Below are 11,083 nucleotides of genomic sequence, written 5' to 3'. Positions count from 1 at the left end.
GCGCTGAGGGCGGCCGGGCTGCGCTCCCGCCCCGTGTCCCCGCCGCCGGCCGCCCCGCGGAACCGGCGTCTCACCCTGCGTGCGGTGCCGTGGGTGAGGAGAGGCGCGGGGCTCGGCGAGGGCCTGCAGGCAGTCTGGGCGGGCAGCCCTGCGGGGGAGGCGGCCGCCGGCGGGATGCGGTGCGCGCCATGTGCGGGGCGGCGGCGGGATCGGCGGGTCCCTGTCCCGGGACTGTTGCCGTGTCTCCGTCCCGCCTCAGGGGCAGCGCGGGGTCGGAGAAGGGCGGGAAGCGGCGGGGCGATCGCGGCTGAGATGGGCTGGGAGCGCGCTCGGCGGGCGCTCCCCTCGCCCCGCGCGTTCGCAGTGGTCACGGCGGCCTCGGGGCGGCTGCCCTGGAGCGCCGTCATGTCCCGGCTCCCGCGGCTGAGGGGGGCGGTCCGGCCGAGTCCGCGCCGCTGCCCAGCCCGGCAGTGTGAGCGCAGGGTCCCGGTGTTCTCAGCCCGCACCGGGCTCGTGTCACGTTGGAGTCTGGTCTGACTGTGCTAGGCTGGTGAAGTGAGCAGGGCAGCGGAAAAGTCTCAGTTTTTGCTAATAAGGAGTAGACATTGTTTTCAACGTCACTTTAAGGAATTTATTGAGTGAGATCGCTGCTCCGTTTGCCCACAGCTCTGTTCCCGGCACTTGGATCCATTCTGCCACAGGAACCCAGTGGGGCCGTAAGGTTTCCAAACACCTTGGGCAGTGAGGTCTGTGTAGGAACAACAAATTTCGTGTAGTGAATAAGGTGTTCTCTTCCCTGATCTCTAATGAAGTTGAATACCAGAATTAAAATCTGGTTACTTATGGAATGAGAGAAATTAATTTCTCACTTTTTTTTTCGTGATGAAGTGCTGCATTATTAATGAGACAGCACTGCAACTATTGCCAAGTCTCTTGAAGCCGGCAAGTACTTTCCAAACAAATACACAGGGAGACTCCATAGCAACCAGCGGGCCACCGGCCTCGAGCTGAGTGGTTATTATGAGATGCTGTAGGTTTTGAGACGGCCTGAACTATGTTGTGTTTCACTGTCACCTTTGTGCACATCGCTGTTGTGACCTAAACTAGGCTTTTTGGTTACCAAGGCACATCTGCCACAGGTGCCTGTTACAGCAGAAATGTCCAGTGGTGCCACAGAAAACAGTTTTTTCCCCAAGTGCAGCAACAGCTCCCTGCCGCGGCCGTTCAGCCCCTTTTCCTGCCTGTGCTCGGTAAATCCCGGTCACACCGGGGCCGGGACAGCGCTCGGCCCCGCCCCGCCGCACAGGGGCGCTGTCCGTCCTCCCGCCCCGCCGCACGGGGGCGCCCTGCTCAGGGGCGGGGCGGGGCGGGGAGCGCCCGCTCCTCCCTCATGGCGGGGCCGCCTCAGGGGCTGCTGGTTCCTCCCTCCGCTTCCCGCCCGTTCGCTGTGATTTCCCCGCTGCTTTCCGCCCGTCTCGTGTGCCGATGCCGCATCCGCCGGTGCCGGGATCCCTGGTGCCCCCAGCGGGGCGGGGGCGGCTGCCGCGGCCCCTCACGGCGGGGCTGTGGAGCAGCGTCGTGTGGGTCTCCAGTGTTTGTCCATCAACACAAAAAGCGTTCAGGGTACAGCAGGTAACAGGTGAAAAGGAATCAGCTGCTGATGGTGTCACCCTTGGTTATTAATTTATTTTTAAGTGAGGGGCACATAACTTGGAGTAGTTTACTTTGTACAGCACCTTTCTAGCACGTTTTTGTTTAGGTGAACAGAATTGCTGCCTTAGGATTCAAATGGTTATAACTTTATTACCATTAGATTAAGCCAGCACAATGTTGCTAAGACACACAGATGCTTTTCATGTTAAACATCTGGAATTGTATTATTCTGCTTGAGTGCAGCATAAGTCTGAGTGGAAATCATGTCATTTCTATGATACAGACTGCATTTAGCATAGATCCACGGTTGGATTCATCACAAGTAACAGGCACCAACTCATGCTTTGTCCATAGTTAGTAAACAACATTGCAGAGCAGAAAGTGCATTTGAACTGCAGGCTTGGAGGTACAGTGAAATGGAGAAATTCAGGGGAAGGTAAGCAGTAATAGGCAGCTACTATGTTAAAGACTTCAGCTGTAATTTATTTTATATTTATGACATCTTAAGGTTCCCATGGGGCGGAAGAAGTGGAATTGAGCCCCTCTCACAGAAGGGCTATGGAACTTTGTTAGCCAGAAAATATTCCTCTTAAAAGTAAAGTAAAAAACTGTGAACACCTAACTTGCAAACTGATCATGAAACACAACTTTATATGAGTTTACATTATCATCACATGTACATGTAATGATGTTCTTGAGCTTGAGCTATTAGACTGGAGCATAAGGTACTTGGCCACAGCTGTTGGCCCAAGCAGAGATTTACTCCGTGTTCTCTCATTCTTCCCATGCTTTTGTTTTCTAACTTTAAAAGGGAGAAATTATCCTTCTTTGACTCTTCTTTTTCATGGGCACTTACTATAAATTTTGGGGGATATAGGCTGTCATCATTAAATATATGCAGCACATAATAGTGTTCCAATTAGACAAATAACCTGTTTAAAAGTAAATACGTTGGAAAATTATTAGATATTCTCACACCTTAGACTTTCATACCAAACTTTTTCATGTTTTACCCAGGTTAGATTTTTTCACTTCCTTTGTGTAAGGTTGTTATTGCCTGTGGTCAGACCAGTTTTATCTTTGGGACAGATGAAATAGTTTAAAAGGGAGTTGGGCCTAATAGGTGTGTACAAGAACTTGTGCTGAAAACTGTTTTACATAAATTTTAAAGTGCCTGGAACTCCTCTTCAAATGTGCATAGAGTTGCCTTAACTGCACATCTTGATGTGAACAGAATTCTTTTGTCTGCTGGACAGGGCCTACCTCTTTCAGAAAACATTCAGATAATATTTTATAGAGCAAGAATTTCTCACACAAAATACAGGTCTTGTTTTCTTCCATTAACTTTTATTTTTAACTCTTTGTACCCTGCTGGCACAAGCCAAAAATACTCTATTTCCTCCCAGTGATTTGTTGTTAGCAGTGGTTATTCAGCTGAACTTTTGAAACTTGCATTGTTCCAGTCACTTTGTGAAAACAACATTTTTTTCTGGCTGCAGCCATGTTTTCCCTAGCTCAGTTCAGGAGATCTTTAGGGTGAGATTTCAGATTATCCTCTTCTGTTGCCTCTTCTGGAACTCAAGAATGTGTTTGTGTTTCTAATGTGCAAATTTTCAGGGTGGTGGCAGCATTTGTTTTGGGAAAGAAGCTTCAGTGGAACCGGTGCAGCAAGTTTTATCTGCATAGTTTTTTTTTTTTAATCCTTGTTTTCAGAAAATTACAAAGAAAAAATATTTAGAATTTATAAAAATACACTTGTTATTTTTCAGATTAGAACTACATGTGAAAGTAAACTGTGTGATAGAAAAATAGGTCTAATTTTGTTTTTTAATGATTAACATGTAAAAACAGGAAGAGATTTTCAGTTGTTTTTTTTTTTTTTTAAGGAGAAACACAGTTAAAATATGAATAAAACTAGGGAAGAGCTTGTAAAAGAGCATTTTATGTTAAAATGGAAATCTCACTTCAGTTCACCAGTGCCCAAGAGAATTTATCAGCAGTAGGCAGAATACCTTGATATGTTTGGGACTAAAAGGCAGAAAACCACAATCAGAGCTTCTCTGTCAAGACGCCCTGTGTGCACACACAAATGCATTTCAGTGGTTTCTCATTTCAGCTTTAGGGGAAAAAGAGTTGTCTGTGACATGATTGCACTGAAATGTATCTTCCTGGTTGTGTTGGGGAAAGTTTAAAATTCCAGATATTGAAAATCACCTGATAAAGAAACAATAAATGTTCTAGCATTTGTAGCTGTTGTGTTCTGTGTTTGATTAGACACTTTTGTTACAGACCAAGCTATTGCAATAATGCCACTTTCCACAAAATATTTCTTCTTTCCTTTTAAGTTCAAAATCCCTGATGATGGATGAAATCCAGCAAGCACCTGAGCATCAAGTTCATGCAGCTGGACAATCTGGTGCTCCCCAGTCTGCAACACATGAATTTCAGGACAGAGATCATGACAAACCAGGTCAAGATGGGTATACCCAGAGTGAAAGAAGAATGTTAAAAAAATTCCAAAGCAGGTGATAAATACAAAACATATTTTTCACTAAATGGAGCACGGGGTCAGACCTGAAAGTGTCTGGGTTTAGTGGTACCAGGGCAGGTTGCTATAGAAGTTTTAGTTCATGGCTATGGCAGACAGTTCTGAGAATGCCTTGTGGTGACTTGAGGACAAGGATTGACAGTCAGATTTCAGGTATTTTTTACTTTCAAAGGCAAATTTTACAATGGCTGTTTAACAATATTCTTTGATACACTGCCAGGTGTCATGATTTCTTCTTGCCCTCCTCTAGTGTTTTTTAGTGGTTTATTTTTTTTGTTAAAAGAACCTTGACAAAGGTGGGATGTAATTGTGTAGAGATTAAAAGCCCATCATTTGTTGAGCAGCTCAGACCTACTGAAGGACTGAGGCCCCCCTTCCTGGCTGTGTGCTTTAACTAATTACCTTGTGGAGGTAATTACCTTGGTGCTTACCCTGTGCCAACTGACTCTGAAATCCATTGGGAAAAAAGAGAGGAAGGGTGATAGGGTCACAGTAACACATTGGTGAGCTGAGCTGGTGTTGGGAGAACCTTGTGGAGATGTGGAAGTGCTGAGGGGAGGTGGGAAGAAGGAAGATTTGCTGGCTTCAGGAGGGGCCAGACATTAGATTGGCTGAGGTGTTCTGGACTCAGCTGTTTGACTTGGGAGAACAGTGGTGTGACCACACTGGAACCTCAGAAGGGGCTGCTTGGAGGGCATTTTGGGTGCCCAGCATTCCTAAAGAAGTACATCCCAGTTCAAGTTTTGCAGTGATGCTTGGACCTCTTAATCCTGTATGAATTGCTGTGTTACAGGTACTGATTTCAGGGTCTAAATATTTCATATATGCATTGATATCTGAAAACTAGACCCTTAGTTTTATTAGTGAAGCTCTAATAAAAATTCCTATTTTCACTACTGCCTGGGAATTTGCAGAGGAGGAGTACAAAAGCAGCTAATCTTTCCTTGTGTTCCAGATACCTAGCAAGGAAGTTTTTCTGTCTGTGGGCAAAAATAACATTTGGACAAGTTCTCCCTTCCAAAGCCAGGTACATAAAATGACAGAACTCAGAGGTGGAGCTTTGCTGTTTGGTGGGTTTTGTTTTGTATTTTTGTTTCTTTTGTTTTGGAGTTTATTTTGTTTTGGTTTTTATTTTTTTAATGGCTTAGTGGTAAACCACTGGGCTGACAGAGTACTGGCTGCCAAGAAAATATTTGGATGTATTTTGAGATCACTTGAAGATTTTCTTTGGGTACCTTTCTTGCTCTTGCTTTTTTTGTTTGTTTTTAATAATCATTGTTAAGTTTTTGTTAACCAAATTCATAGGAATTGTGTTTTGATAAAGTTGAGCAGTATGTGCATATAAATGATGGGATGTGATTGGGATACCTGCTTTAAATTTAACTATTTCCCAAAGTTATGATGACAGAGATTTCTCAGACTATTCTGAGTTGGAAAGGACCCACATGGATCATTAATTATTATTGTTTGCACTGTTGTTCTTAATGTATATCTGTGTATGTTTGTATCTGACTTGGAAATACCTGTGGCAGATAATTCCTTTTTGCTGTCAGTGTTCTGTGAGCTACTGAAACCCCATGCTGTGATATTCATTTCTTGTTTTGCATTAATTTGCATGTTCATTCTTGCTTGACCACACCCTTGGGAACTGAAGCAGTTCCCAGTGGGAAGACTTGCATTTGGAATAAGATCAGGTCCTCAGTCATTCAGTTTCATTTTTCTGTATCAAATATATTCTGTTTCTGCCTTTGTTGGTAAATGGAAGTTGTCCTGTGAACCTCACCATTCCTCCTGTCCCATCCACTGAGTTGGCACTGCTTTGGCTATCAATTCAGCTTGATGATGAATTTATTTTTTAAGGGGAATAGATTTTATAAAGACCAGCAAGGAGCACAAGCAATAATGAATTGCCTTGCTAGATTTAGAAGTCCCCAGTTCTCCATAGCTGTAATACCTGTTAATGCATGTGCAATACTGTTAATACCCCAGGTCCAAAAAATAACACATAGCTCATTTCTTTTTTCTTTTTTCCTTTTCTGCATGAGTGCTTGGAATGACTTAGCAGCTTGGCTCGGGGTAGGTGGCTGTAAATTACAGCGTGTGAGAGGATTGATTTGTTCCACTGAGAAACCTCTAGGATTCTGGGCCTAATTCTGCTGTTATTGCATGATAAAAACATCAGAGCATTATAAAATCTGTTGTAGCTTTTGTATTTTTATATATATTTATTTATAAATGTATTATATATTATATACTTATTATAAATAAATATATATTAATATATTTATATATATATAATATTTTGTGTCAAAATTGCAAAGAACAAGATTAGAAAGGAAAATACATATATTGTTATCTACTGTTCTGGTTGTTAAAGTAAAACACAGAACTGAGGATGAAAAATGTGAACAGGTCTCAAGTCAACTGGTACTGTGATGTTTGACAAGTTAACAACATTGACTTTTATTCCTTGTCTTTATGTGAAGTATTTACAGTCAGTAGAGTGATTCTTGCAGTGCTTCATGGAGTCTTCCAATAAAGTGTCACAGTAGGGAAGTGGTTTTAAATGCAATTAGAGGTTGTTAGGCTAATCAGGCAAGCCTGGAGAAGAGGTGGTGTAATATTCATTAAAACTGATTTGTGGTCATTCTGGAAACCTGTATGACTTTTCCTCTGTCCAAATCTTTCAACTGTTTAGATGTTTGTATGATCAGAAGATTCTTCAGAAAACTTTTGGAGAGTGGAAGGAGCAGTGGGCAGTTTGCAGAGACAAGAAGCTCAGCCTCAGAGCAGACAACCATTACAGGTTAGTGAAATGAATTCCCTTTGGGGTGTGTATGAGACATTTTCTGAAGGAGTTCTTAGTACCAGTGAGCAAGTTCCATCCATGGTACATCTAGGCCAAGAGTAATCTTTTCATTGCTTATTTTAATATTTTACTGAATGGCACTTTCATTTTTCAGGCATTTACTCCTTAATTTGATATTCAAGGCTTGGAGAGCCTATGTATGCCAACAGCAAGGCAAGAAGAACAAGTTTTATGTTGCAGAGTCTCATGGTAAGTGAAGTGATGGTAATTACCAGTATCTGGGGACATACTGAGATGGGAGTATCCACAGGGAATTTTTATCCACAGTCTGTGTCCCCTGTGCCTGTTTGAACCCTGAGCTCCCCCACCCCATGGCAGTGCAGTGCTTGCAGGAGCAGATGGCAGGGGGTTCTGTTATAGGGGTGTAGCTATATAGTTATTTAGGGATGCCAGTGAATAAGTTTAAGAGCCTCTCCATCTGCTCTGGATTGCTCTGGTTGTTTTTGAGCTGGTGGCTTGATTTTTGGTTGTTTGTTTTTTTTACTTAATCACAGTATGTTTTCGAGTAGAAGTTTTTTGATAAAATGTTTTACTGGAATTCTCTGTCAACTTTTGCTGTAGACATTAGATAGTAATTCCCTGTGCTTTTAACAGCACTTATTTTATATCTATTGACTGTTCCTTCAGCTTGTGTCTAGCAATTGAAAGAAGCCCAAACTTTTGAAGTGCCCTTGGTCTTACTGTGTAGGTTCTTTGCTCTGCAAAGACTTGGAGCTGTCTGTACTGGTAGCAACTTTCTTGGGTTCAGGGAATATATTTTGCTGAAGGGAGGTTGACCTTCATTTAAAGATGATAGTGAGGTTTTGTTCTGTGCTGATTTGCAGAATAAGTTAACTGCTCTCTTTGCACATGAACATAGCTTCAGAGTGTCCTAGAGACTGGCACCTTTGGACACAAACTGTCAGGCTATCCAGACTTCTTTCTGACTAAGTGAGGCCAGAGTATTTACAGCAAAGGCTGTGTGTTACTTGGTCAAAAATAGGAAAAGGTGACCTGTATCAAGGTAGGTTAATGCTTGATTCACAAGGAAATCCTAAAAAAGGAAAAGTCTGTGGTTCTTTTATGTGTGTGTGTGAAGTGGCATAGAATCAATGAGAGTTTTTTCTAATAAAATTGCTTTAGTAGTGTCAGTTTTGACAAGCCAACCTGCTGTGAGGAGAATATGCAGAGTGCTGCACTAAGTGGTAAACTGGAATTTGTGACACCACTTCTGTTTTTAGCTGCGTGACCAGCCTGCTAAATAAAGTTGACTTGTTTCTGGTTCATTTCTCTGCTTGTAGGAGAGAATAACTCTTGAAAAGCAGCTGATGAACCTGATACACTTTTTTTTTTTGTTTTTTTAAACAACCCAAAGAGAATCCTCTCATTCTTACCCAGTAGAGTCGTTATGCTGACTATTGTTCTACAGTTATGTCCCCACAAGCACTGAAGGCCCAGCGGTTATGGGCCATTGTCCGATCGTTCACGCTGCTCTGCACAAGTGGCTGGACCGAGCTGTCAGCGATTCTGAGGCTTCTCCCTGGGACACCCTCGGCCAGAGGGAGGGTCGCTGTCATTTCAGGCTTTTCCACAAGGTGTCCCTGCAGGTTGAGGACGCAGAGTCGGGGAGGAACTGTGGTGGAGTGGTTGAGATGTGCCAGATTACAGAATTTAAGATGCTGCCGTTTTTTGTCGTGCACAGCAAAGAGGCAAACTCTGCTCAGGACCTGGCAGCGCTGGCTGGTTTATGTTGATGTTCAAAGGACAAAACATGGGATGCAGTCTGTGGCACTGGCATTCAGGAAAAGAAGCTGTTTGAGGTAAGGATGGAATGCAAACAGGCAGAGAGGCACTGACCATAAGGCCATGGCTTTTATCTGTGTTATGTTATCTTTTCCTAAAAGATAAAAAGTCACACCATGACTTCATTCGGTGTTTGATTTTTCTTTAAGAATTCTTTTGTTTTCTGGGATTTGTGAGTTCTGGCACACCCATAGACTGTGAATTGAAGAGATATTATATAGCAGCTTGCCAATGCCTGATGGAGCCTACAGGAAGGCTGGAGAGTGACTTTTGCAAGGGCATGCAGTGAGAGGACAAGGGGGAATGGCTTTAAGTTGAAAGAGGGTAGATTTAAATTGAATATTAGGAAGAAATTCTTTACTCTGAGGGTGGTGAGGCACTGAAATCTGGAGATTACCCAGAGATTATGTTGATGCCCCATCCCTGGAAGTGTTCAAGGTCAGTTTGGATGGGACTTGGAGCAATGTGGGGAATGGAAAGTGTCTGCGCCTGGCAGGGGGTTGGAACAAGATGATCTTTAAGGTTCTTTCCAACCCAAACCATTTGATGTTTCTTTGAAAGGATTGTTGTTCATACCTTTTTCCAGTCAGATGAAAATGATTTCTTGCACCAAGTGATGGCACCTGTGTTTGAACTTGTCTGTAACGTTTTTTGGCAGCATTTCATGGGCAGTTTGGAGAAGACAACACTACCAGAAATGCTCTGGACATAAAATGAATATTTTGGCTCTGCAGCATTGGGCCCAGAGCCTGCAGTTTCGAGTAAGTCTCAGGAGCTTCAGCTACTGCCATTTCTAATGTTAAAGTTGCACACATGTGAAAATGTTGCAGATGAATAAAAATTGGGTCTTGTACTTATTTACTTTGAAAATTGCATACTTATCATGGAATATCATATCAGGACATGGGGAAATGGAATGAAGCTGTGTCAGGGCAGGTTCAGACTGGATATTAGGGAAAGGATCTTCCTGAGAGGGTGGTCAGTCCCTGGAACGGGGAAGTGGTTACAGCACCAAACCTGTCAGAGTTCAAGGTGCATCAAGTCCAGCTTCCTTCTTCTTGCAGGACTACCTAAAACTAAAACAGATGACTGAGAGTGTTGTCCAGATGGTTGATCTTAGCTGAAGTGAAAACAGCATGGGCTTCTTTTTTTCTTTCACTGAAACTGTGGCTTTTTGTCCATTTCATTAAAAAGAGGGGATGGTATTTAATTTGACCTGCACTGTAAGATGCAACATGGCAAATGCACTGTAAAATGCAACATGGAAATTGACCTGCACTGTGAGATGCAACAATACTGGTTTAGGGCAGTGTTCTGCTAAGGAAAGAAACTTGTGACTTAGGAAATCTTACAGTATCTCATGATGGGATTTCCTTTTATATGAAAATAATCTGAAAGAAAGTCTGTTGGCAAAAGTATTATATTGGTCTTTTTAATGGGAAAAAGTGTGAAGGTACTTAAAAGAGGGAAAAAATCTTTGACGTTTTCTATGCTGACATTCCTTTGGTGTTTGGGTTTTGTTGGGTTTTTCCCCTTTTTTGGGGGGGAGCCTCATTGCTCATGGCTTTCACCTTTAGAACTTAAATGGAATTTCTTATTGCACATGTGTTCTTCCTCTCCTCCTCTTTGTTCTACTTCTCTAATCTTGTCTGTTTTTTCCCCTTACTGCCCTTGCCCCTTAATTGTTCCTTCAGGCTTGGCTGCAGTGGCGAGAGCTCTATTTACACACCCAGAATGAAAAGCAGAAGGACACCAGGGCAGTAACTCACCATCAGCACTGGGAATTGAGGAGATGCATGGGAGCATGGCTGGGATACCTGAACCTCCACAGAGTAAAGAAACGCCAGAATGGTGAGTGAAAGTGGTGAGGTGGGACAGAACAGGGCTCAGCCCCTTTGCTGAGGGCATGGTGGTGGCTTTTTCTATTCTAGGAGACATTGGAATGTCTCTGCCCACCCAGGTCTTGAGATGCAGCTTGGGCTGTACACTGTGACAGACCTGGCTTAGCTCACATGCTGGACTGTCAGGAAAATCACCTGCTTTCCACAGGATTGAAGAGAACATGCTTTACAATTCCCTTGATGAAACTTGCATATTGTCTCTTGGATTTTGACTGAGATATCTGGGAGAAGGATGTATTCAAGACTTTGATCAGTCAGTCTGTGGATTTTCTTGATAGTCAGTCAAATCACAACTCCTATAGGATGGTAAAGGTTCTACACCAGTTCCTT

At 43.2% G+C, this 11,083-nt stretch overlaps 1 protein-coding gene across 3 annotated transcripts in view; it reads left to right on the top strand.

Moving 5' to 3' along the window:
• Positions 1 to 16: 16 nt before the first annotated feature.
• SFI1 (SFI1 centrin binding protein) overlaps positions 17 to 11,083 on the top strand; it is a 29,367-nt gene continuing 18,300 nt past the window's right edge. Inside the window, exons 1-9 of one of the 3 annotated variants that reach the window (XM_063173390.1) lie at positions 17 to 93; positions 2,008 to 2,089; positions 3,999 to 4,178; positions 5,157 to 5,228; positions 6,900 to 7,007; positions 7,165 to 7,259; positions 8,752 to 8,869; positions 9,511 to 9,613; positions 10,547 to 10,703. In XM_063173390.1, the coding sequence (XP_063029460.1) occupies positions 2,070 to 2,089; positions 3,999 to 4,178; positions 5,157 to 5,228; positions 6,900 to 7,007; positions 7,165 to 7,259; positions 8,752 to 8,869; positions 9,511 to 9,613; positions 10,547 to 10,703 (853 nt within the window). In that variant the 5' untranslated portion in view covers positions 17 to 93; positions 2,008 to 2,069. Of the gene's footprint in view, positions 94 to 1,798; positions 2,090 to 3,998; positions 4,179 to 5,156; positions 5,229 to 6,899; positions 7,008 to 7,164; positions 7,260 to 8,751; positions 8,870 to 9,510; positions 9,614 to 10,546; positions 10,704 to 11,083 lie in introns of those variants that run through there. The other 2 variants (XM_063173393.1, XM_063173391.1) reach the window with 2 other exon arrangements.

This window comes from Melospiza melodia, chromosome 20, assembly GCF_035770615.1.
Source record: "Melospiza melodia melodia isolate bMelMel2 chromosome 20, bMelMel2.pri, whole genome shotgun sequence".
In the NCBI taxonomy this organism is placed as follows: Eukaryota; Metazoa; Chordata; class Aves; order Passeriformes; family Passerellidae; genus Melospiza; species Melospiza melodia.
The sequence above is the reverse complement of the archived record's forward strand: the minus strand, read 5'-3'. Positions and strand labels throughout refer to the sequence as shown.